Source organism: Mauremys mutica, chromosome 1 (genome assembly GCF_020497125.1).
Source record: "Mauremys mutica isolate MM-2020 ecotype Southern chromosome 1, ASM2049712v1, whole genome shotgun sequence".
Taxonomy (NCBI): Eukaryota; Metazoa; Chordata; order Testudines; family Geoemydidae; genus Mauremys; species Mauremys mutica.
In genome coordinates, this window is record NC_059072.1 from 360,191,444 (window position 1) to 360,219,013 (window position 27,570).

General features: G+C 46.7%; 3 protein-coding genes across 3 annotated transcripts; all 3 read left to right on the top strand.

The window, feature by feature from the left end:
• Window positions 1-1,366: 1,366 nt before the first annotated feature.
• On the top strand, window positions 1,367-2,302 carry LOC123343542 (olfactory receptor 51G2-like). Its single transcript, XM_044978694.1, has one exon. The coding sequence runs from the start codon at window positions 1,367-1,369 to the stop codon at window positions 2,300-2,302; it is 936 nt and encodes a 311-aa protein (XP_044834629.1).
• An 11,172-nt stretch (window positions 2,303-13,474) lies between these two features.
• LOC123362206 (olfactory receptor 51G2-like) lies at window positions 13,475-14,410 on the top strand. Its single transcript, XM_045002597.1, has one exon. It carries the CDS (start codon window positions 13,475-13,477, stop codon window positions 14,408-14,410), a length of 936 nt encoding a protein of 311 aa, XP_044858532.1.
• Window positions 14,411-26,059: 11,649 nt separating this feature from the next.
• On the top strand, window positions 26,060-26,995 carry LOC123352952 (olfactory receptor 51G2-like). Its single transcript, XM_044993577.1, has one exon. It carries the CDS (start codon window positions 26,060-26,062, stop codon window positions 26,993-26,995), a length of 936 nt encoding a protein of 311 aa, XP_044849512.1.
• Window positions 26,996-27,570: the final 575 nt, after the last annotated feature.

Here is a 27,570-nt window from a genome sequence, read left to right on the forward strand (position 1 = left end):
TTCAGGTTCTGAAGAAATCCCGATGACAGACGTTACATTTTAAGTCCCACCCTAACCCAAGAAATCATTTCTGAAAGCGGATCAGAGGGGAAAGAATGAACTGACACGTGTATGCTGAAGTACAGATGTGTAAATGTTATGCAAAAACTTTTCATTTTAATACAGATATTACAAACCAAACATTCATGCCATGCCTGTATACTGAAAGCCAGAAGCAGTGTGTCATCTTGTAACTTTGCAGATATTTACGGACCCTTGCATGGTGATAGGATGCAGGACCTGTGAGAATGAAGGGAAGCTTGTACGGTGAATGGACTGTCTGGATTCAGTCAACATGGTTGAGGCAAAGCATTTCAACTCCTCTTGGAGGGATTCTTAGGGGTAAAAGTGTATCACCTGGTGCATTTGGTAAGGGAAAGTTAATAGAGCCCCGTTCTGAAGGAATTAACCCATGTAAATCTGGAGTGATACCACTGAAGATATTGAATTCAGAACCTGGCCCTAAGAATTTTTCCCATGTGCTGGAAAGAGGCAGAAACATTTATAAATAGCTTCAATCCAGGACAGATAAATACAATGACCAGCATCACCATGCACTTGCCATGTGTTTGCACACTCTCCATGATAAAATGGGCCAGAAAGAGTGTCTGTGCGAAGATCACAACTGTAAATGCACATAGTGCACAATAGGCTGTGGAACTCCCAGCTCAAGATATCTATGAGACCAAGAGCTTAGCAGGCTTCAAAGAGGGATGGGATGTTTATATGGGTAAAAATTAAATCCCATTATAGTTGTGAGGATCTTTTTCAAAAAGTCATGGAAGGACTCTAAACCTTCCTGATTTACACCACCAAATATGTCTAAGTAGTTGGTGTCAGGGGGAAACTTTCCCTGGGAGCAGATTATCTCATAGGGTCCGCTGGTCCCGCGGCTCCGGTGGACCTCCCGCAGGCATGCCTGCGGATGCTCCACCGGAGCTGCGGGACCAGCGGACCCTCCGCAGGCATGCATGCTGGAGGTCCACCGGAGCCTCCTGCCGCTCTCTGCTTGGCGCGCTGGGGTCTGGAGACGGCCCTGATAGCTGCCTATTGCAGGGCTTGTTCCACTTTCCTCTGAAGAATCTCGGAAATGGCCACTAAATACTGAGCTGAATGGACCACATGTCTGATCCAGTCTGGCAGTGTCTATCTTCCTGGTGGTGGTGAAAATCCAAGACTATGTAGACGCTCATTTTCCTTGAGATCCTGGGAGTCTCTAGACTTGCATTGAGAGCAGAAAGATGTCTCCCTAAATATGATCTAGTCTCCTGTTATTTCTCCTTTCAGAAACTAAAGTTCAAAACTCCTTGCACCTGCCCAGGATATTATGTCAGCTGTCAATGACACCAAATTCAAACCTGCAGTGTTCCTTCTCACCGGGATACCTGGGCAAGAGGACGTCCATCTATGGATCTCTGTCTGCTTCTGTTTAATGTATGTTATTTCGATAATAGGAAATTCAGTCATTCTGTTCATTATAAAAACAGATCCAAGCCTCCATGAGCCCATGTACATTTTCCTTTCCATGTTGGCCATCACAGACCTTGGCTTATTGATAGCCACCATGCCGACGATACTGGGCATATTCTTGTTTAACTCTAGGGAAATCAGCTTTAATGCCTGTTTTACCCAGTTGTTCTTTATTCAGTCGCTTCAATGCATGGAGTCTTCCGTACTCTTGTTGATGGCCTTTGACCGCTTCATCGCCATCTGTAACCCACTGAGATATGCTTCCATTTTAACACTGCCAAGAATATCCAAGATGGGACTGATGTGTTTGCTAAGAGGAATAGCCGTAATATTCCCATTCCCTCTTCTCCTGAAACGGTTCCAATACTGTCGAGCCAATGTCCTCTCCCATTCCTACTGTGCGCACCAGGAGGTCATGAAGTTGGCTTGTTCAGACATCACAGTAAACAACCTCTATGGCTTGTCTCTTTCATTCTTAATGATGGGGTTGGATTTACTGCTCATCTTCCTCTCGTATGTGATGATCCTCAAAACAGTGCTGAGCGTTGTGTCGCAGACAAAGTGTCTTCGGGCCCTGAACACCTGCGTCTCCCACCTCTGTGTCTTCCTGCTCTTCTACACTTCAGAGATTGGTTTGTCTGTGATACACAGATTCGGGAACAGCTCTACTCACCTGCTTAAGATTCTCCTGGGCTATGTCTACCTGCTGGTCCCGCCTCTGATGAACCCAGTCGTGTACAGCGTGAAAAGCAAACACCTTCGATCGAGGATAATAAGATTGTTCATCAAGTGAAGGATCAGTTCATCACCCACTTCCAGCACTGGTGACACTGGAGACGAAAAACCCAGGACACAGACACTTATTCCATCCTGGACCCTTACATCTGAGACAAGATTTGGGGAGGTGGTTGGACTAGATGACCTCCTGAGGTCCCTTCCAACAATGATTCTATGATTCTATGATTCTAAGATGAGCTACTCATCTCCTCTCTATAGAAAGAGGTTGAGACGGGGTCTAAGGCTTGGAGGATTGGGAATGAGACTTCCCCCATCTGCTCGTGAGTGAGGACAGCACACAGGGGGAAGGAGAACAAGGCAGGCAGCAGCATTTACAAAGTGACTGTGTTTGTGGAGAGCCAGGGGACCAGTGGGATGTTGATATAAGAGCCCTATTGGTAGCTGCTCCGACCTCATAATTCCTCTTGATACAGTCAATAAAGAGAAGGGACGTGGATGTTGTTTCCTATTACACCTGGCCTGCACCTGTCCTGTCTCTGGTTAAACATCCATAGGCCATGGAGAAAGCTGCAGAGCTGTTCTGAAGTCTCAGTCCTGATTCACTGTGAGAGCTCTGGTTGCTGTGTGATCCATGTGGGGCTATTCAAGGGGTACAGACACCCACCCTTCCCCTACGCCCTCAGCCAGGTGCTTGTGACTGAGTCGTGTCAGACACATGATTAACACAGGAGCCCCTGGAGAAGCCTTTCAGGCAACCCCCCTGCACACAGTTGATGTCTCAGCACCGCACACCTGCTGAGCCCATTCCCCCCTCCCCCGAGCAGAGCTGCCTGTGTGAGTGAGGGTCTGACACACAGGAGTCCTGACAAGAGCCTGAGGCCCAGTATCCCTCCCTGTCCCCTGTGTTTGTGCTGCCCCAGTTGCTTCCCAAGGGGTGGAAATGGGAATCAGCTCCCCCAGAGAGGCCCAGGTAGCTCCTGTCCCAGTCCAGCCCATTCACTGTAGGGTGAGCACCTGTTCAAAAGGCAAAAGCGGAACATATGCAGGGGACCCATCCCCTGCGTGGCCCTGCCCCTGCTCTGCCTTTTTCCCTGAGGCACCTCCCTCTGCCCCATCTCTTACCTGAATCCACAACCCCCTGCTCCATCCCCTTCCCACTTTGCCCCTCCCTCTGCCCCATCTCTTCCCCAGAACCCCACCCCCCTCCCCTCCTCTTTACCTGAGGCTCCAACCCCTCTCCAGACCCAAAGCCAGAGCCGGGCCATGGTAAGAGCTGCCCAGGTTTCCAGAACCACTATAAGGAGCCCCAGACCCTACTCCTATCCTGGGCACATGGCTGGTGGGCCCGAGAGCAGCCCCCATCTTCTATCACCAAACCCAAGACATACCCCCGGGGACGTTGGAGAGTCCAGGTCTCCCCACATTGGCCCAGAATTGGAAGAGCAGGGGGCAGAGATTTGAGGGAAGAGATGAGGCAGATGGTGTGGCAAGCCTGAAACAATGCTAACCACAGCAGGCAGGGTGGGGGAGTCTCCTGAGGAAAGGAGGATGGGGCTGGAGGGTAGCAGACCTTGTGTTTTGGAGACGACTGAATTAATGCTACCCCACAAAGGGGACTCTTGTTTTAAGTACCCCAGGCTGACAGTAAGATTGAGGATTAAACAAAATTGCTAAGCAGGGACCCCCTACCACCCGTAGTAGCTGCGTATCCTGTGCTGCTGGAGGTGGTATCCCCAGAAATAGAGGGGTTTTCTGTACTGAATGTGACAAATGTTTTTTTAAAGTTTACTTTAAATCCAGAATCCCAGTACCAAATGGCTTCTGTGTTCCAGGGTACTCGATATTGCTAAAATGTTTTGCCTATGGGGTACTGCAATGCACTCGCATTATTCCATACTGCTGTAAAAATATGTTTAAAAATTGTTGCAAATAAAAAAATTGTGAAGTATATAAACAATATCTTGCTAGTAAGTAAAACAGAAAAGGAGCATAAAGGTTTTGTGCAGTAGTTACTGGGTTGTTCCTTAAAATACATAATAAACCTAAACTAAAGAAGCAGCTAGTGCATGGGGAAGCTTGAAAAAGGGGTTAATGAAAACACCTGCTTTGGTCACCCCAACAATAAGTTCCCTTTCGTGTTGTATCCTAGCGCTAAAAATTTCTATATTGTTAGTATAATCATGCAAAGTACCGGTGCTGGGGAAAAAACACCTGCTGCATACTAAACCAAAGCATTAACAGCTCCAAAAAGCAAACTAAAACTCTGTAAGCAAACTGCTCTTGCTGCTGACTAAACACTACAACAAGCCCAAGCACTTGTCACAGCAAATAAAGTTATTGTAAAAAGCCATCATGCTCTAAAAAAACTCGTAAGTCATCACAATTTATCCAAAGGGCATATAAAAATAAATAAACCTATACAATGGATCTTTGCTGTCATAACAAAAAATGTTCAATTGGTTACCCGAAAAAAAACCCTAAAATATCTGTATGGGGTCTAACCTTAAAAGGTCAAAAACATATTTATAAACCCCGCAAAAAATCTACAGTGCACGCTGTCTTTAAGGTAACTCTGGTTTAACAGCTAATTGAAAAATAAAAATAAAGACATCAACATCGATAAGAACATTGCACTACCCGTGCATTCAGTATGACAATGATTTGTAACCCAGCACCAGCCACGGTTGATCACTTTGAACAACACCGCTCTGTCTGCTGGATATCCAGGCAGAGTAGACGTGTTTATATAAATACAGTTTGCTCCTGAAGTCTCTTCGCATCCCAGCCTGCTGTCAGGGGAGAACTCACCCAGATCCTGCTGACACAGGCTGATGCACCGGGTGATATTATGGAGTTGCCTGCCATAGCAGTGGACTGGGCTTCTTGATCCAGGAGGTCCCTTCCAGGCCTATGTCCCTATGTCCCATTAGCCCACTTTGCATCACACCGGGCGCTCGTGTGGAGTTACTTGTCCACTATGCCCTGGCCGATGGATTTGGCCCTCAATAGATTCAGGAAAAAGCATGACTCAGCGTTTTCATCTGGAAGAGGAACTGTTCCTGGGCTCCTCTTTAGTGATATCACAGGAGCTTAATTCCCTGAGTTTCTGGTAATCTCAGGATGCTGAGCCCCCAGCTGCCCCTCCCCAGCCACTAGCCCCAGAGAGAAAGGATGGTTCAGTGGTTAAAGTGCTGGCCTGGGATACGGAAGAATGGGCTTCAGTTCCAGGCTCTTGAACTGACTTCTTCTGTGACTTTGGGAAACTCACTTAGTCCCTCTGTTCTTCAGCAATATGCGTTTTAATACAGCTCAATGTAAAGGTTACATCTAGGAACAAAGGATGCTGGCCATCCTTACCGGATGGGGGAGGCAGTGCTGGGAAGCAGTTACTCTGAAAATGACTTGGGGGTCATAGTGGTTAATCAGCTGAACATGACCTCCCAGTGCAACACTGCGGCCAAAAACGCTACTGCAATCTGGGATGTATAACCAGGAGAATCTGAAATTGGAGCAGAGAAGTTATTTTACCTCTTTATTTGGCACTGGTGTGACTGCTGCCAGAATATTGTGTCTAGTTCTGGTGTCTACAGTTCTTGATGGACGTTGATAAATTGGAGAAGGTGCAGAGAAGAGACATGGGAACGATGAAAGGATTAGATTTAGACATACCCTTAGAGTGACAGACTCAAGGATCTCAGTCTATTTAGCTTAACAAAGAGAAGGTTAAGGGGTGACTTGTTCACAGTCTGTACGTAGTGGTGTGAGGAACAAATGTTTAACAATGTGCCTCACTTAGGATGCAGTGTCACTAATCCAAATTATGACTGGTACTACCAGGGAATTGGTTTACCCAATTTGTACTTATTATGTCACATATATATATTTTTACCACTTTGTTTTTAACTTGACTTCATGTTGTTTGCTGCCATTCTTTTGAGGATTTTTATCTGTGTGTTGGTTAAACAGTTTAGCAATGTTATGCACATTGTAAATGATGTACAGCAATAATACAGTTGTTTTTACATGGTAGACAAGTTTTAATTAACTGATGGTGAGTTTTAGCTGATTGCCAACTTAATTGTCCATATATGGTAAGTTGAGGTGTATTCAAACAGTCTCTTATTTATAAAGCACTTCATTTTCCTTTTCTTGATGCTTGAGGGTTCTTTCATTATATACTGAAATCATCTGGTGTTTTTGTGGTGTGATATCTTTTAGTGTCTTTGGTCTGTAGGATTTCATTGCATGTTTCTTCCCTACGATATTTTTAAAGTTCCTATGGACCTCTTTTGCTAGCAACCCAGCACATCCATACTTTATGAAACTCTCTGGGGATTTTTAGGGAGGGGTTAAGGGGATTCCCTAACACATAGCTTTCTGCCATGTTAGACTGTGAGTCCTACAGAGGGCAGCTCACTTCCTTACCAGAGCAGTGGTTGGGGATCGCCAGTGTTGACAGATGTTCCACTGCTTGTGTGTGTTCTCCCTGTGTGCTGTCGTAGCTCTGCGCAGACAGATGGCACAGCACACCTCGAGTGAACCACCCAATAAATCCACAGGGTCGGTTTTCAGCAAAGTCACTTGGTCAGGTTTATTGCCAATGAAGCACGGTGCTAATGGTTACAGGAACACTCACACATGTATGCCCATGACAATGGTCTGGCTCAATGAATGGCAGGACTTTCCATTCTCCCCTCGGCCAGAGAAACATATCGCCTCTGAGATACATCTTTATACACAGATACAAACAAGTTACGTATTGCCCCTGACATATCAGAGTGCCACCCTCTAACGTTTTAGGCTGCCACCCACTGACATATCCAAGGGCCGCCCATTACCTTGTACATGTTGGTTTGATCAAAACCTCTCTATCCATCATGCTGTTGTTCCTTCCCTTCTCCTTAAGATGGGTCAGCATCTTCCTGATATCTTTGCCCAGTGGTATTAATTGCACTGAGCTACTGCACAGGGTACTGATAAATGTTACACATTACGAGACACTTGGATGCTACAGTCTTGGAGCCATAGTTAAGTGCCTTAGAGAGATTTCAGCTTATAAGGATGATTTGGGGCACTGGGTGGAGAACCTGAACTCTTCCCAACACCCCTCGGTGATGCGGCCTGTCATTAGCACAGCCCTCTTTGACGTGGGAGTTCTGTGCCCCTCCTCCAGTTCGGCAGTAAGAGCGGGAATCAGGACTTGCTTTCAGAGAGCGAAGGATCTGGAGAGCGTTGCCTGGCCGAACAGAGCCCTGCTGGGCTGCCCCTCGGTCTGATCCTGACCCCCACCCACTCCATGAGCAATGAGACCAGTTCTAGCGGTGGAGATAGACCTCACACCCTGCATCCAAATTTCCAACATCACCAAGCTGGATCAGGGGAGGGGGTTGTTTGGGTCCAATAGAGAGCTACCAGCAGGCATTTGTAGCTGGGTTTGGGTTACGGCCCTTTCAATTAAGAATGTGCATGACCTTGCTTACCCGGCATGTGCATGGCTCATGCCTGCTCATAAGGAGGACCCTCTGACCTGTGCCCCAGGAACCAGTGCCTCTGCGAGCCTGCCACTGTTATCTCTGGCTGGTTGTGGTGTAAGCCTGTTCCTTACAACAGGAGGCTCTGAAGCCCAGTGCAGAGGGAAACAGCGTCTCTGCCACTGATGCACTGTGTGACCAGAAATGGCCACTAACTTACCCTCAGTACCTTCATTTGTATGTTCTCTGCTTGAGATGCATCCAGCAGCACCATCTTTGGGGATTTTATAGGGAGTTTTGCATTATTTCATGTCTTTCTGAAAGCCCCAATTTTGCGATCAAAACACTGCATGGGAATCTCATTTTCAGTTTTCTTTTAAAAGTTTATTTTAAAAAAGTGAGTTGCAGAAAAACAAGAAAACCTGAAGCAGGTGCACCCCAAAGGCTCAGAAAACAAAGGCACATGAAAAGAAACCCCACAGTAGTATATTTTTAAATCTCATTATTTTAAAACAATCTTATGATTTTTGGGGGTGTGAATCATAATTTTTAAATGGGGCTTGGCGATGCCACGTACTTAGTTGAAAAGACATGAAGAGCAAGTAGCAGAAGACACAAAAATTAGCAGCCATTTTTAAAGTATCTCATAAGCAGGAAGCCTGCCAAACAATCAGTGGGGCCACTGGATGATTGAGGTGCTAAATGAGCACTGAAGGAAGATGAGGCTGTTGCGTAGAGGCTCAAGGAATTCTTTGCATTGGTCTTCACTGCAGAGGACGTGAGGGAGATTCCCACACCTGAGCCATTCTTTTAGGTGACAAATCTGAGGAACTGTCCCACACAGAGGCGTGAATAGAGGAGGCTGTGATGTTTCATCCCATATTCATCACAGTGATATTGTTATGACATGATTATGAGGGGCATGGCTGGCACATGGCGGCATATATCACATTGCCTATCTTGAAGGACGATCATTCACTCTCACAGACCTTGGGAGACAGGCCAGTCCTCACTTACAGACACACCCCCAACCTGAAGCAATGACACACCACACAACAAAAACACTAGCTCAGGAACCAAACTCTGCAACAAACCCCGGTGCCAAATATGTCTGCATATGTGTTCAAGGGACATCATCATTAGGCCCTAAGCACATCAGCCACACCATCAGGGGCTTGGTCACCTGCACATCTACCAATGTGATAGATGCCATCATGTGCCAGCAGTGCTCCTCTGCCGTGTACATTAGCCAAACCAGACAGTCTCTACGCAAAAGAATAAATGGGCACAAATCTGACATCAGGAATTATAACATTCAAAAATCAGTAAGAGAACACTTCAATCTCCCTGGTTACTCAATAACAGGCTTAAAAGTGGCAGTTCTTCAACAAAAAAACTTCAAAAACAGACTCCAACGAGAAACTGAAAACTGGAAATATTTGTAAACAGGGCACCATCAAATTAGGCCTGAATAGAGGGGGAGACGGAGTCTATGGCTGGACTTGGAGCATAGAAATGTCGAAACATCTGAACTAGTCTAGGGCTGGGGTATTGTGCCCAGCAGCTACTCTAATCTGCCCTCCCATGTCTGTGCACCCCCCGCCACCCTGTACAACTCACCCTTCAGCAGATCCAGTGGGCAGTGGCTACTAAGACAGGCCCTGGTAGCCCATCTCTGATGAACATGTGCTAGCAGGGAGCTGGAGAGCATCCTAGAGCAGGTGTGGAGGCCCAGAGATTGGGGGTGGGGGGGCTAGCTACCAGTGGATCATTGAGATCTGTGCATAACTTTCGGGAGCCCTGGATCCTGGGTCCCCCTTTTCATTCCTCGGGGAGAAGGGAAGGGACCTCCCCTCCTGGAACGATTCAAGGGAAATTTCCAGGTACAGAGCATTGTGGAATATCTCTTCCGTGGCCCGCACCCTGGTTTAGTAAACAGGAAATGGGGGCTACCGGGGAGAAATATGCTCCTATATTATTATAATTATATTTTATTTTATTTCAGCAACATCACAGCTGTGATGGGTTCATTGCTACCCCTCGGACGTCTCCAAGGTAGCCAGGTGACTAATCGAAATCATATGAACAGTGATGACAAGCCCAGATTCCAGGAATAGAGCATGCAGCAGGGCTGGCACTGCAGTCCAGGTTTGCAGGATCACTACTCATACTCTTTGATTTGGCTTCCTGCAGTTTGCTTTGGCCATGATAGGGGTTAAAGCTGGTGCACAGGAAGCCAAGAAGCTGAAGATCCCTGATGGCCAAGTGGCCCCCGAGGGAATGTGCAGACAGGCTTCATAAAGACAGTTGCCTCCGTGTCTGAACAGATACTGCCTGCTGTCCGTGCTACCTCTCCAATGACTCCTTTTCCTTTGGGCTGAAGACTTCTGGTGTAAGCAGCTCCTCATCTAGCAGGAATTGGGTACGTTGGGAGGTTTCACTGTCTTTAAAACATGAAGTGAAGGGGAAAGGCTGCAAACTGTTTCCATTTGCAGATGTTCTGTGCAGCGGCAGCAAACTCAGCTGGTCTGTTGGGGTGATTCAGTGACAGGGGCTGGAGGGCAGGAGCGCTCGGTCACTTGGCAACCCCTCCCCTACACCTGCCCATGAACCAAGGTGGGCTTTTCAAGCTACACAGAAATCTGACATTCAAAGTGAGCTCTGAGCATTAAAACTCCAGTGCCCTGGGTTAGGATTTGTCAAGTTGTCCCATTTCTAGAGGAGCAGTGTGCTCTGGGCCCGATCCTGAAATCCCATGGAATATCAGTGACCTCAGGGTTATTTGTTCCAGGAAATGAAATCAGTAAATGCATATACAATAATTTTATTCTCTGGTTCGATTGTGAAGGCAGGAATTCAGAGCTGCGTTGCTCTGTGGTTACAGGTCCGATAGGGCATATTTCTGTTTCCTGACTGGCTGAGGGCTCCAGCATTTCTGCCTTGTATATACCCCTCAGAGTTACAGGGCTACCAAATCTCTGACCCTCCTCTGGTCTCCAAGTGCCAGATGTCAGGCATAATAGCTTTCCCTCTCATTGAGTGAAATCCCACGATCCTCCCACCCTCAGACTGGGACCTTGTCTACTGCACACTGTGGGTCGAATGTGTTTTCCCTGCAGGTCCGAGTGGATTAGGCACATGTGTTTCTTCCCTTTGTGAGCATGTGACTAGTGACAAGTGACCAGTCAGCCTTCTTGAACCCAAATACTGTTTAATTTGAACAGTAGGAATAAAGCATAACATGAGAGAATAATAGGATTTTAAAACAACAGCCTGTACATGTCTCTGACCCCAAACCCTCCCACTCTGATGGGGACCCAGGAACGCCGAGGGCCTTCAGACTTCCCCAGCGGCGTCTGTGCCTGTCGGTATGAAGAGATTCTCAGCAACAGCTGCCCCAGCTCTGCACAAGCTCCCAGCACTGCCAAAACAAGCTGTGTAATGTGCCTGGAGCCTGGAAATAGGCTTTTCCCAGCTTGTAGCTATGGAGTGGTCTCTCAGCTTCCCTGAGGTACTCACTGAGAGATGGCTTTTCTTCAGCTGTTGCTTCCCTTTCTGCTTGTTTTCCAGCAGCCTGTTACTAAACTAACATGAACCATACTGGTTTCACCCAGTACAGCCATAACATAAACAGTCAGCCCAATGTAGCTATAAAGCTACCATCCTAAGAACTGGGTTTAACACGCACATTAATTATGACAGCTCAGCTCCATGTCGGATACAATGCTGTTCCCAGGTGCTACAGATATTATGAATACAGGACAAAGACAGTCAGAGAGAGAGCAATAGGTGACTTTCCTGTGTGAAATGAAGTTCCATTTCCATGAATACTCCTGCATTTGACTTTGAAATCCACTAACTGCAAACCCTCATCATGCCTGAATAACAGGTGCTGGAGTTACTGTGTACTAGAGAGTGAAAGTTAAGGAATGCATATTTTCTATACTGATCTCAATGGCTGTTACTGCTCTGCATACAGGCTGCAGACTGACAGAACAGAACCTGAGAAGAACCAGTCAGCTATTAACCCAGGGACAGAGGAGCTCCGAGACTTTTGTTTGCTGGCAATCGACTGAATGAGGGCTGGGACGCTGCAATCTTTTCAGGTTCTGAAGAAATCCCGATGACAGACGTTACATTTTAAGTCCCACTCTAACCCAAGAAATCATTTCTGAAAGCGGATCAGAGGGGAAAGAATGAACTGTCACGTGTATGCTAAAGTACAGATGTGTAAATGTTATGCCAGAACTTTTCATTGTAATACAGATATTACAAACCAAACATTCATGCCATGCCTGTATACTGAAAGCCAGAAGCAGTGTTGTTGGAATCGCTACAGGAAGGAACAGTGGTAACTGTATTGCTTAATGGCTTTTGCTTTAGAAAGTATTTCAGTAGCACTTCAAATACTGTTGGCAATAGGTTTGAGCTCTTAACTCTTTGTTCAGTGAACAGCTGAATGATACTGTCTCCTGGGAAATGACCAGAAGCTGTTTCTAACACTTACATTTGGGGTCATGAACATTGTCCCTCTGCAATACCTGGGAAAGTCTTTTGAAAAGGTCATGAGATAACAGAACCGTTGGTCTGTTTTTCAGCAGAGTCAAGCTGAGGTGTAGAAAAGGGGAGTGTTACAGTGGTTGTATATAATTTTCACCCATCACCTCTTACATGCACATGGATGACATAACTTGCACACTCAAGTGGATATTAGTGCAAACCTGGTTTTCCACTATTCACCCATGTGTGATGCCAAACCCTCTCGCACCCAACTGAAGTAACTGTCTGTGTCATTTTGTAACTTTGCAGATATTTACGGACCCTTGCATGGTGAGAGGATGCAGGACCTGTGAGAATGAAGAGAAGCTTGTACGGTGAATGGACTGTCTGGATTCAATCAACATTGCTGAGGCAAAGCATTTCAGCTCCTCTTGCAGGGACACTTGGGGGTAAAAGTGTATCACCTGGTGCATTTGGTAAGGGAAGGTTAATAGAGCCCTGTTCTCAAGGAATTAACCCATGTAAATCTGGAGTGATACCATTAAGACAATATTGAATTCAGAATAAGGCCCTAAGAATTTATCCCATGTGCTGGAAATAGGCAGACACATTTATAAATAGCTTCAATTCCGGACAGATAAAAACAATGACCAATATCACCATGCACTTGCACACATGCCATGATACAATGGACCAGAAAGAGTGTCTGTGGGAAGGTCACAACTATAAAATCACATAGTGCACAACAGGCTATGGAACTCCCAGCTCAAGATATCTATGGGGCCAAGAGCTTAGCAGGCTTCAAGGAGGGATGAGATGTTTATATCGGTAAAAATTAAATCCCATTATAGTTGTGAGGATCTCTTTTTAAAAAGTCTTGGAAGGGATCTAAACTTTCCTGATTTACACCACAAAATATGTCTAAGTAGTGGGTGTCAGGGGAAAACTTTCCCTGGGAGCAGGTTATCTCAGCTGCCTTTTGCAGGACTTGTTCCACTTTCTTCTGAAGAATCTAGGAAATGGCCACTCAGTACTGAGCCGAATGGACCACATGTCTGATCCAGTTTGGCAGTGCCTATCTTCCTGGTGGCGGTGAAAATCCAAGCCTATGTAGTCACTCATTTTCCTTGAGCTCCTGGGAGTCTCTGGACTTGCATTGAGAGCAGAAAGATGTCTCCCTATATATCATCTAGTCTCTTGTTATTTCTCCTTTCAGAAACTAAAGTTCAAAACTCCTTGGACCTGTGCAGGACATTATGTCAGCTGTCAATGACACCAAATTCAACCCTGCAGTGTTCCTTCTCACTGGGATACCAGGGCAGGAAGACGTCCATCTCTGGATCTCTATCCCCTTCTGTTTAATGTATGTTATTTCTATAGTAGGAAATTCAGTCATTCTGTTCATTATAAAAACAGATCCAAGCCTCCATGAGCCCATGTACATTTTCCTTTCCATGTTGGCCATCACAGACCTTGGCTTATCGATAGCCACCATACCGACGATATTGGGCCTATTCTTGTTTAACTCTAGGGAGATCAGCTTTAATGCCTGTTTTACCCAGTTGTTCTTTATTCACTCGCTTCAATGCACTGAATCTTCCGTACTCTTGTTGATGGCCTTTGACCGTTTCATTGCGATCTGTAACCCACTGAGATATGCTTCCATCTTAACCCTGCCGAGAATAGCCAAGATGGGACTGGTGTGTTTGCTAAGAGGAATAGCCGCAATATTCCCACTCCCCCTTCTCCTGAAACGGTACCAATACTGTCGAGCTAATGTCCTCTCCCAATCCTACTGCCTGCACCAGGACATCATGAAGCTGGCTTGTTCAGACATCACAGTCAACAACATCTATGGCTTGTATCTTTCACTCTTAATGATGGGGTTCGATTTACTGCTCATCTTCCTCTCGTATGTGATGATCCTCAAAACAGTGCTGAGCGTTGTGTCCCAGTCAAAGTGCCTGAGGGCCCTGAACACATGCGTCTCCCACCTCTGTGTCGTCCTGCTTTTCTACACTACAGAGATAAGCTTGACTGTGATACACAGATTCGGGAACAGCTCTACTAAACTGCTTCAGATTCTCCTGAGCTACATCTACCTTCTGGTCCCACCCCTGATGAACCCAGTCGTGTACAGCATGAAAAGCAAATACCTTCGATCAAGGATAATCAGATTGTTCATCAAGTGAAGGATCAGTTCATCACCCACTTCCAGCACTGGTGACACAGGAGACGAAAAACTCAGGACACAGACATATATTCCATCCTGGAACCTTACATCTGAGACAAGATGAGCTACTCATCTCCTCTCTATAGAAAGAGGTTGAGACGGGGTCTAAGGCTTGGAGGCATGGGAAAGAGACTGACCCACCTGCTGGTGAGTGAGGACAGCACACAGGGGGAAGGCAACCAAGGCAGGCAGCAGCATTTACAAAGAGCCTGTGTTTGTGGAGAGCCAGGGGACCGGTGAGATGTTGGCCCATAAAGAGCCCTATTTGTAGCTGCTCCAACCTCACAATTCCTCTTGATACAGTCAATAAAGAGAAGGGACGTGGATGTTGTTTCCTATTACACCTGGCCTGCCCCTGGCCTGTCTCTGGTTAAACATCCATAGGCCATGGAGAAAGCTGCAGAGCTGTTCTGCAGTCTCAGTCCTGATTCACTGTGAGCGCTCTGGTTGCTGTGCGATCCATGAGGGCTGCAGGAGCTGTGGACAGGGACTATTCAAGGTGCACAGACACCCACCCTTCCCCTATTCCCTCAGCCAGGTGCTTGTGACTGAGTCGTGTCAGACACATGATTAACGCAGGAGCCCCTGGAGAAGCCTTTCAGGCAACCCCCCCTGCACACAGTTGATGTCTCAGCACCGCACACCTGCTGAGCCCATTCCCCCCTCCCCCGAGCAGAGCTGCCTGTGTGAGGGAGGGTCTGACACACAGGAGTCCTGACAAGAGCCTGAGGCCCAGTTTCTATCCCCGTCCCCTGTGTTTGTGCTGCCCCAGCTGCTTCCCAAGGGGTGGAAATGGGAATCAGCTCCCCCAGAGAGGCCCAGGTAACTCCTGTCTCAGTCCAGCCCATTCACCGTAGGGTGAGCACCTGTTCAAAAGGCAAAAGCAGAACGTATGCAGGGGCCCGTCCCCCATGTGGCCCCGCCCCTGCGCTTCCTTTTTCCCTGAGGCACCTTCCTCTCCCCCATCTCTTACCTGAATCCATAACCCCCTGCTCCATTCCCTTCCCCCTTTGCCCCTCCCTCTGCCCCATCTCTTCCCCGAAACCCAGGATCGGCGCCAGAGTTTCTGGCGCCCCAGGCAGAATTCTGGGGTGGCATTTTGTGCGCATCAAATGGGGCACGCAGGAGCTTCCAGTTCCCCTCCCGTCGCACCGCCGAAGAAGGACCCTTCGCCGAAATGCCGCAGGAGACAGGGGCAGTCATTGAGCTGCTCAATTGCCTGCCACTGTTTTCCGCGGCACGTCGGCAGAAGGTCCTTCTTTGGTGGCGTGACAGGAGCGGAACCGGAAGCTCCCGTGCGCCCCGTGGGGAGCGCACAAAATGCCGTCCCCTGAATCCTGGTGCCGTAGGCAACTCCTAGGGTTGCCTAATGGAAGCACCGGCCCTGCCGAAACCCCACCCCCTGCTCCTCCTCTTTACCTGAGGCTCCAACCCGTCTCCAAACTCAAAGCCAGAGCCAGGTCATGGTAAGATCTGCCCAGGTTTCCAGAACCACATAAGGAGCCCCAGACCCTACTCCTATCCTGGGCAGGTGGCTGGTGGGCCCGAGAGCAGCCCCCATCTTCTATCACCAAACCCAAGACATACCCTCAGGGAAGTTAGAGAGTCCAGGTCTCCCCACATTGGACCAGAATTGGAAGAGCAGGGGGCAGAGATTTGAGGGAAGAGATGAGGCAGAGGGTGTGGCAAGCCTGAAACAATGCTAACCACAGCAGGCAGGGCGGGGGAGTCTCCTGACTAAAGAAGGAGGATGGGGCTGGAGGTAGGAGAGTTTGTGTTTTGGAGAAGACTGAAATAATGCGACCCCACAAAGGGGGCTCTTGTTTTAAGTACCCCAGGCTGAGAGTGAGTCATTGCAAGTACCAAAGAGGGAAGGGCAGGGTGCCTGCAGGGCTACCTCAGGCCCCAAGGGGGCACTCTGGGGTGACACCCATTCACAGAGACTTGTTCAAAGTGGGCTGTACTCTTGGAAGCTGTTAGCAGCCCCCAGGCTGCTCTAAACTCTGCACTGCTCTGTGACTCAACAGAGTTGGCTTTGATTCCCTTGCCATGTGTGACCATGGGCAAGCTACTAACTGTCTCTGGACCTCTGCACAGGCGGTGGCAGGAGGATAAATACATTCCAGGTGCTCAGATACTCTGGGACCCTAAGCTCAGGGCTGTGTCAGGTTCCACAGAGCAACGTCCCTGACATTTGTCTCTAAAAGGTTTCCTAACTGAGCCTCCTGTGACAGTTGCTTCTGGGCAGCCCTGTGACTCCAGCACCTTGGTGTCTGTGACAGATGTGGGGTGCTCGGGGGTGACAGTGAGGGGTGGGTAGTGGATTTCTGAGGGGGAGCGTTGGAGCATCACAGGGACGTCAGGAGTTTCAGCACAGTCACCGGACATGTGTTTGCAGCCATTCAGACTGAATGTGTCTAACGGCCAAACAATGGAGCAACAGCCACAGGGGCTTGATCTTAAACTGTCTGGCTGGGAGAAATCAGTCTGAGGGAAAAGGTCAGCTCCACACCACACGTTGGCCCTGTAACATGGACACAGCTGAGCACTACGGTGGTGAGTGGGCCCAGGCTCACACAGGTTTCAGCACAGTCTGGCTCCACAAGAAAAGAGCAAACCAATGGGAAGATGCTCTCAGAGACACAGGGTAGTTAGTCTGGGTCCCAAGAGCTCCTTGGTGTTCCAAGAGAATGTAAGTTGGGCCAGTTCTGTTCCTGTATCTCCAGAGCAAAGCCTGTCTAACTTAGCTTGTAATGAGATGTCAGATAGACAGCTGCCTGTTATTTTACAACCATTTTCTCCAATGCTTTGTGCTGTTTTCCAATAAACTTCCTAGTTTTAAGGAGGCTGGGGGTGCCTTTCTCACTGCTTCCCTACACCCTCTGACCTCAATAAGGTAGGTTTCTTTGCTGATCCCTCCCATTTTCCAGTCCTTGTACACTTTCTGTTTTTTCTTAATCACCCCTCTGAGACGCTTGCTCATCCAGCTCGGTCTAAAACTGCTACCTACGAACTGTTTTCCCTTTCTCGGGATACAGGCCTCTGACAGCTCCTGCAACTTCAACCTGAAGTAACCCCTGGCGTCTTCCGCCTTTAGATCCCTAAATATGTTAGTCCAATCCACTTCCCTAACTAGTCGCCTTAATTTAGTAAAGTTAGCCCTTTTGAAATCCACTTGATAGAAGTGTGCCATTGTAGAAAAAAATTGAATTGGAACTGAAACAATAAAGCAATTAAATATAGTCATGCATTTCTCAAATATTTGTATTAAACAAGCTGTTACTGTAAAAGAGGGGAAGGACGATGTTAATCTAATCCCCATGGGGCTTGCTACTCAAATTGTAAAAGCAATAAAATCAAAAAAGCCACCTCCTGCGCCAGAAGGCTGGACATCCCGGTGGACTGAAATACAAAATGGATGGGCTACAAACCCTCTCAATACAGGAAAGGTACAATTTTTGTCTACAGTAGAAGGAGACGTTCCTCCATACATTAAATAATTCCCAATCCCCCCCCCAAAAAAACCCAAACAAAACCCCTGAAACAAGTCATTAAAGAACTGGAAAAACGGAAATTAATCCGGAGGTGCTCAGTGCCTAACACAGCACCAATCTAGCCAGGTAAAAAGCCAGAAGAACATGAACATTAACTATTGACTATCGAGGGTTAAACAAAATTGCTAAGCGAGGAGCTCCCATAGTAGCTGTGTATCCTGTGCTGCTGGAGGTGATATCCCAGAAATAAATGGGTTTTCTGTACTGAATGTGGCAAATGGTTTTTAAAGTTTACTTTAAATCCAGAATCCCAGTACCAAACGGCTTCTGTGTTCCAGGGTATTCGATATTGCTCAAATCTTTTGCCTGTGGGGTACTACAAGACACTCAAAATATTCCATGTTGCTGTAAAAATATGTTAAAAATTGTCGCAAACCAAAAAAAGTGTGAAATATATAAATAATAGCTTTGTAGGAAGTAAAACTCTAAAGAGCATGAAAGAGTTAGTGCAGCAGTTACTGGGTTGGTGCTTAAAAAACCACAATAAACCTAAACAAAAGAAGCAGCTAGTGCATGGGGAAGCGTGAAAAAGGGGTTAATGAAAGTATCTACTTTGCCCACCCCTAACAATAAGTTCCCTTTTGTTTTGTATTCTAGTGTTAAAAATTTCTGTATTGTTAGATGCAGAATATTGGTGCTGGGGAAAAAAAAACCCTGTTGCGTACTATACCAAAGCATTAACAGCTGCAAAAAGCAAACTAAAACTCTGTAAGCAACGTACATCAGAAGGAGGAAGCCTGCCAAAGAATCAGTGGGGCCACTGGATGACTGAGGTGCTAAAGAAGCATTCAGGGAAGATGAGGCTCTTCCAGAGAGGCTAAATGGATTCTTTGTGCTGGTCTTCACTGAAAAAGGAGTAAACAGTGAAGTGGCAAAATTTGCAACTCAATATTCTGAAGTCCAAAGAAGATTACAAAGAGTTTCAGTGCAAAGAGATGCACATTGGAAAACATAATCCCAACTATACATAAAAAATGATTGGCTCTAAATTAGCTGTTTCCATTCAAGAAAGACATCTTGAAATTATTGTGGATAGTTCTCTGAAAACATCCACTCAATATCCTGGAGGAGTCAAAAATGGTAACAGAATATTTGGGAACCATAAGGAAGAGGATAGATAATACGACAAAAAATATCATATTGTCTCTATATAAATCCATGGTATGCCGACACCTGGAATACTGTGCCCAGTTCTGGTTGCCCATCTCAAAAAAGATATATTTGAATTTGAAAAAGTAAAGAGACAAGCAACAAAAATGTTTCACACAATGCACCGTCAGCCTGTGGAACTCATTGCTAAGGGATGTTGTGAAGGCCCAAAGTATAAGTTAGATGGTCAAAATAGAATTAGATAAGTTCATGGAGGATAGGTCCAACAATAGCTATTAACCAAGATGGCCAGGGACAGCGCCCCGTGCTCTGGGAGTCTCTAAACCTCTGACTGCCAGAATATGGGAGCAGATGATGGAGAATGGATCTCTCGATAATTACCCTGTTTTGTTCATTCCCTCTGAAGCATCTGAACTGGCCACTGTCAGAAGACAGGACACTTGGGTTAGATCGACTATTGGTCTGACACAATATGGTCGTTGTTATGTTCTTACACTATTCCACTGATGGATAAGCTGGTGTAGCCACCCTAGCAGACGTCCATGGTAGTGTGACCATACCTCCCATTGTGGTCGGGGAAGTGCCTTTTTTAAGCCCTGAGCCAGCCAATCTGACTTTTTTTTTTCCCCAAAAGGAGACATTTGTCCCTTTTAATCTTGCTCTTGCTGACTTGATCAGTAGGCAACAGCAAACGGGACAAATGCCCAGTTCTGTCATAACAGTGGGGAAGTGGGATGCGGCAGAATGTTCAGGGGAGGCGAGTGGGGGTGCCAACCCCCCGCACAGGGGGTGATGCGGAGCTGGGGTGGGGAAGCAGCATTCCAGCCACAGGTGACAGACTCCTGACACTTGAGGGGGCCCCTACAGGGTTCCAGTGACAGGAAATAGCCTCGAACGGGGGAGAGCTTGTGCTGCCACCTAGGGGTGTGGTCCTGTAATATGAGGGACAGAGGCTCATGATTTGAGCTCAAGCTTGGCTGGAAAACAGAGAGTTTATTTGCCCCATGAAAAATATTCACCCAAATTAAAATGTTTCCTTTTCATCCATTTTTTCTGAGGGGAGTTTTCATAGAAACTGGATCATTTTTCTCTGTAAGCTCAGCTGCCATGGTGCTGCCCAGTTGCAGCTACCTGAATCTCCAGGAGAAATTGGAGGCTTTTCATCTGCCTCTTCCTCGAAACAAATGAAGGTGGCACTGACAGAGTCTCTGGCTGCACAGTGGGTATGGAAAGGTCAAAACCTCCCGACCAGTCTGTGGCTGGGGTATTGTGCCCATCAGCTACTCTAACCAGCCTTCCCATCTCTGTGCAGCCCCCTCCATCCTGTACAAGGCCCAGAAATTGTGGGTGAGTGGGCCGAGCTACCAGTGGATAACTGAGATTTGTGCATAACCTTGGGGATTCAGGTTCCTGGGTCCCCCTTTTCATTCCTCAGGGAGAAGGGAATGGACCTCCCACCCAGAATGATCCGAGGGAAATTCCCAGGTAGGGAGCCTTGTGGAATGTCGCTTCCCCGGCTGCACCCTGGGTTTCAAATGCAGGAAATGGGGCTGCCAGGCAGAAATATGGTCCTATATTATTAACTATTATTATTCTTTATTATTCATTTTAGTTCAGCAAGATCACAGTGGTGACAGCATCATCATTACCACTCGGCCATCCCCAAGGGAGCCATGTGATTAATCGGAACCATAAGAACAATGATGACAAGCCCGGATTCCAAGAGTAGAGCCTGCAGCTGGGCTGGCACTGCAGTCTGGTTGGGCAGCATCACCACATCCCCTGTGATTTGGCCTCTTCCAGTTTGCCATTGGCTGTCACAGGGGTTAGAGCTGGTGCACACATAGCCAAGCAGCTGAGGTTCCCTGATGGCCAACTGGCCCCCAAGGGAATGTGCAGACATGCTTCATAAAGACAGTTGCCTCCCTGTCTGAACAGACACTGCCTGCTGCCTGTGCTACCTCTTCAATGACTCCGTCTTATTTAGGGTGAAGCTCTCTGGTGTCAGCGGCTCCCCTTCTAGCAGGAATTGGGTACGTTGGCAGGTTTCACTCTCTTTAAAATGTGCAGTGAAGGGGAAAGGTTGTGAGCTGTTTCATTTGCAGAAGTTCTGTGCAGCAGCACAGCACTCAGCTTGGCTGTCAGGGTGACTCAGTGACAGGGGCTGGAGGGGCAGGCAGCACTAGGTAGCTTGGTGACCCCTCCCCTACACCTGCCCATGCTGCATGGTGGGATGTTCAAGCTACACAGAAATGTGACTTTTAAAGCGAGCTCAGAGTGTTAGAAACTCGATGCCCCGAGTCAGGATTTCTCAAGGGGTCCCATTTCTAGAGGTTTCTTGTGCTCTGGGCCCGATCCTGCCAGGAGATTAGGTAGAGGAGACCCCACAGAATATCAGTGACTAGTTCCCAAATTACCTCAGGTTTATTTGGTCATGGGAATTTAACCAGCAAATGCATTTTCAAAGGTTTTATTCTCTGGCTCAGTTGTGAAGGCAGGAATTCAGAGCTGCGTTGCTCTCTGGTAACAGGTCCGATAGAGGTCCTGTTATATATATTTCCTGACTAGCTGAGGGCTCCAGCACTTCTGCCCTGTTGATACCATTCCAAGTTACAGGGTTGCCAGCATCTCTGCCCCATCTCTGGTCTCCAGTGCCAGATGTCAGGCCTCCTAACTTTCCCTTTCATGGGGTGGAATTCCATTTTCCTCCCACCCTCAGACTGGGCCCTGGGCTACAGCACAGTGCGGGTCGATTGTGCTTGCCCAGCAGTTCGCAGTGGGTTCGGCACCTGTGGTTCTTCCCTCTGGGATTCTGTGACAGTGGTGAGACGAGTGACCAGCCAGCCTTCTGGAACCAAAATAGGGTTTAATATGAATAGTAGGAATAAAGCCTAAGATGGGAGAATAAGAGGGTTTTCAAACAACAGTCTGTACACGTCTCTGACCCCAAATCCTCCCACTCTGACAGGGACCCTGGCAGGAAGAGGGCTTTCAGACATCTCCAGCGCTGTTTGTGCCTGTCAGTCCAAAGAGCTTCTCACCAATAGCTACACCACCTGTGGACAGACTCCTATCACTGGCCAAAAATCTGTGTAACGTGGCTGGAGCCCAGAAATAGGTTTTTCCCAGCTTGTAGCTCCACTGTCCCTCAGTCTCCTTGAAATGCTCACTGACAGATGGCTTTTCTTACTGCGTGTTTTCCAACAGCCTCCTATTAGAATAAGATGAGTCATACTGGTTTCACCCAATACAGTCGTAACATAAAGATCCCAAATGTTAACCCAATATAGCTATACAGCAAACATCCCCAGAATTGGGTTTAACATACTCATTCATTATGGCAACTCAGCTTCATGTCTGTCCCAGTACCATTCCTGGGTGCTATGGATTTTATGAATAGAGGAAAGAGACAGTCAGAGAGAGAGAGAGAGAGAAATAGACAACTTTCATGTGTGAAATGAAGCTCCATTTCCATGTATACTCATGCATTTGACCTTCAAGTATCAGAGGGGTAGCCATGTTAGTCTGGTTCTGTAAAAAGCAACAAAGCATCCTGTTAGTCTATAAGGTGCCACAGGACTCTTTGTTGCATTTGACCTTGAAATTCACTTCCTGCAAACCCTCAGCGTGCCTGAATGACAGGTGCTGAGGTTACTATGTACTAGAGAGTGAGAGCTCGGGGAATGGATATTTTCTATACTGACCCCAATGCCTGTTACCACTACAGGCTACAGACTGACAGAACAGAACCTGAGGAGAACCAGTCAGCTATTAACCCAGGGACAGAGGAGCTACTAAAATTTTGTTTGCTGACAAGTGACTGAATGAGGGCTGAGACCCTGCGATGTTTTCAGGTTGTGATGAAATCCAAAAGAGATACACTACATTTTAAGTCCCACTGTAATCTGAGAAATCATCTCTGAAAGAAGATCAGAGGGGAAAGGATGGGTTGACATGTGTGTACCAAAGAACTGATGTGTAAATGTTATGCCAAAACTTTTAATTGTAATACAGCTATTACAAACCAAACTTTCATGACATGATTTTATGTTGAAAGTCAGCAGCAGAGTTGTTGGAATCTCTACAGGAAGGATCAGTGGTAACTTTACTGCTTAATGGCTTTTGCGTTTGAAAGTATATCAGACGTCACATATTTCACAGACTGTTTGCAAAGGGTTTATGCTATGAAATCATTTGCAGTGAATAGTTGTATGATACTATCTCTTAGTAACAGATCAGAGGCTGTTTCTAACACTTAAATTTCGGATTGTGCATCCAATCACTCTTGAAGACTTGTGCAAGTATTTCCAAAAATTCCTGACAAAACAGATCTGCCGGTCTCTGTTTCAGCAAAGATATAGGAAAGGAGTGTTTATTAGTGATTGTGTTAACTTACACCCATCATGCAAATATAGTGTTTGCACTATTCACCCATTTGTGATGCCGTCCCCTCCCCCGCCCAGTTGAAGTAACTCTCTGTGTTAGCTTGTAACTTGCCAAATATCTGCAAATACCTGCATGGGGAGATGATGCAGGTCCTGTGAGGATGAAGCCTGTAGGATGATCATAAATTGTTGGGCAAAAGTCAACATGGTTTCTGTAAAGGGAAATCATGTCTTACTAATCTATTAGAGTTCTTTGAAGGGGTCAACAAACATGTGGACAAGCGGGATCCAGTGGACATAGTGTACTTATATTTCCAGAAAGCCTGTGACAAGGTCTCTTACCAAAGGCTCTTATGTAAAGTAAGTTGTCATGGGATAAGAGGGAAGATCCTTTCATGGACTGAGAACTGGTTAAAAGACTGGGAACAAAGGGTAGGAATAAATGGTAAATTTTCAGAATGGAAAGAAGTAACTAGTGGTGTTTCCCAATGGTCAGTCCTAGAATCAATCCTATTCAACTTATTCATAAATGATCTGGAGAATGGGGTAAAAAGTGAGGTTGAAAAGTTTGCAGATGATACTAAACTATTCAAGATAGTTAAGACCAAAGCAGACTGTGAAGAACTTCAAAAAGATCTCACAAAACTAAGTGATTGGGCAACAAAATGGCAAATGAAATTTAATGTGGATAAATGTAAAGTAATGCACATTAGAAAAAATAACCCCAACTATACATACAATATGAAGGGGGCTAATTTAGCTATAACTAATCAGGAAAGAGATCTTGCAGTCATTGTGGATAGTTCTCTGAAGACGTCCACACAGTGTGTAGTCAAAAAAGCAAACAGGATGTTAGGAGTCATTAAAAAGGGGATAGAGAATAAGATGGAGAATATCTTAGTGCCCTTATATAAATCCATGGTATGCCCACATCTCGAATACTGAGTACAGATGTGGTCCCCTCATCTAAAAAAAGATATACTGGCATTAGAAAAGGTTCAGAGAAGGGCAACTAAAATGATTAGGGGTTGGAACGGGTCCCATATGAGGAGAGATTAAAGAGGCTAGGGGTATGGCTACACTTGCGAGTTGCAGCGCTGGTGGAGGCTTTCCAGCGCTGCAATTAGTAAGTGTCCACACCTGCAGGGCACATCCAGCGCTGCAACTCCCTGGCTGCAGCGCTGGCCATACACCTGGCTCAGCATGGGGAATAAAGATTGCAGCGCTGGTGCTGCAGCGCTGGTCATCAAGTGTGGCCACACACCAGCGCTGTGATTGGCCTCCAGGGTATTAGCAGATATCCCAGAATGCTTTTATAAATTATTCTCTTTGTTTTGTTATGCAGCCTCTCTTTGTTTTGTTGTGAACTCGGAGCTCCGTTGAGCCGTTGATCCCGGAGCTGCTTATCTACAAACACAGCTCCTGTTTGCTGTGATCAATCTGTGAACAATCAAATGAGATAATGAGGCAGGCAGGCAGGGAGTGAGTGTTTGCTTGACAGAAACGGGGCAGAGGGGAGAGAGGGAGTCCGTTAGCTGCAGGCTGTTTGCAGTTAAGAGTTAAGGGTAAGGGATCGGGAACATGTTCTGATTTTTCAAGGCAGGAAGGTAACACACAGTGTTGGCTCCAAAAATCCACTCTCTCTCTCTCGCCCGCTCCCTGTCACACTACGCTCCACCCCACCCCACCCCCCTCTTTTGAAAAGCATGTTGCTGCCACTTGAACGCTGGGATAGCTGCCCATAATGCATCACTCCTAACAGCGCTGCAAATGCTGCAAATGTGGCCACACACCAGCGCTAGTAGCTGTGAGTGTGGCCACACACCAGCGCTGGCCCTGCACAGCTGGACGACCAGCGCTGCAACTACCAGCGCTGCAGATTTGTAAGTGTAGCCATACCCTAGGACTTTTCTGCTTGGGAAAGAGGAGACTAAGGGGGGATATGATAGAGGTATATAAAATCATGAGTGGTGTGGAGAAAGTGAATAAGGAAAAGTTATTTACTTTTCCCGTATTATAAGAACTAGGGGCCACCAAATGAAATTAATGGGCAGCAAGATTAAAACAAATAGGAAGTTCTTCACTCAGCGCACAGTCAACTTGTGGAATTCCTTGCCTGAGGAGGTTGTGAAGGCTAGGACTATAACCGAGTTTAAAAGAGAACTGGATAAATTCATGGAGGTTATGTCCATTAATGGCTCTTAGCCAGATGGGTAAGGAATGGTGTCCCTAGCCTCTGTTTGTCAGACGGTGGTGATGGACAGCAGGAGAGAGATCACTTGATGGTTACCTGTTAGGTTCACTCCCTCTGGGGCACCTGGCATTGGCCACTGTCGGTAGACCGGATACTGGGCTGGATGGACCTTTGGTCTGACCCGGTACGACCATTCTTATGTTCTTAAATCCAAGACTTTGGTTTGCTGATCTTCCTTGAGCTCCTGGGAGTTTCTAGACTTGCACTGAGAGCAGAAAGATGTGTCGCTAAATGTCATGTAGTCTCCTGTTCTTTTTCCTTTCAGGAAGGAAAGTTCAAAACTCCTCAGACATGCCCAGTCCATTATGTCAGCTGTCAATGACACCAAATTCAACTCTGCAGTGTTCCTTCTCACCGGGACACCTGGGCAGGAAGACGTCCATCTCTGGATCTCTATCCCCTTCTGCTTAACGTATGTCATTTCAATAGTAGGAAATTCAGTCATTCTGTTCATTATAAAAACAGATCCAAGCCTCCATGAGCCCATGTACATCTTCCTTTCCATGTTGGCCGTCACCGACCTTGGCTTATCGATATCGACCATGCCAACTAAATTGGGGCTATTATTATTTAACTCTAGAGAGATCAGCCATGATGCCTGTTTTGCCCAGCTGTTCTTCATCCACTCGCTTTCATACATTGAATCCTCCATGCTCTTGTTGATGGCGTTTGACCGCTTTGTTGCGATCTCTTACCCACTGAGATATGCTTCCATTTTAACTCCACCGAGAATAGCCAGAATGGGACTTTTCTTTGTGCTAAGATCCATGGCCCTAATATTCCCACTCCCTTTTCTCTTGAAACGCTTCCGATACTGTCGAGCCAATGTCCTCTCCCATTCCTACTGCCTGCACCAGGAGGTCATGAAGATGGCTTGTTCCGATATCACAGTCAACAGCATCTATGGCTTGTCTATTGAACTCTTAATGGTGGGTTTGGACTCATTGCTTATCTTTCTCTCTTATGTGATAATCCTCAAAACTGTGCTGAGTGTCACATCCCATGCGGAGAGACACAGGGCCCTGAACACCTGCATCTCCCACCTCTGTGCCGTCCTGCTCTTCTACATACCAGAGATCGGTTTGTCTGTCATACACAGATTTGGCAACAGCTCTTCTCACTTCCTTCAGATTCTCCTGGGCTATGTCTTCCTGCTGGTCCCGCCTCTGATGAACCCAATCGTATACAGCGTGAAAAGTAAACACCTTCGTTCAAGGATAATCAGGCTGTTCATCAAGTGAAGCTTGTGACACTCTGTGCTTCATGGGAATTCCCTGCACCTCCATGTTAATCCTTATAATATGATTGTGTTGTATCCAGTGCAAAGTTTGTCATGTAAAGTGTCTTCAGAAGGCTCATGATGCACTGAGCTTTGTTATAGTAACTGTTGTTACAGTAATGTTATAATAAGGTTATAGGTTGTAATTTCATGTATATAGTTATGAGGATGAAAATGTATCATCATGAATTAAAGCAAGCCCAGAAAAACACTCTCCAGGAGCAGAGGGGCAGTTCACACCTCATCAGGGCATGTATGGGACAAACCCAGCCCAGCCTCACAGGAACAATGGACACTGGCCTAGTCAACAAGAAAGGATCTGTTGGACTCTCAGGTGAGTCACCCCCCTTCCTTTGGTCAGTTTGGGACTGTGATGGGGTAATGCTCACCTGACTCTGAAGGGGGAGGGTGGCAAAGCCAAGAGGGAAGAAAGAACATGATAAAAGGGAGAGACATTTTCCATACTCTTCCTCTCTTTTCCACCTACATCTACAGACACCACCACCAAGCGACTGAAGCGCTGATCAAAGGGGAAAG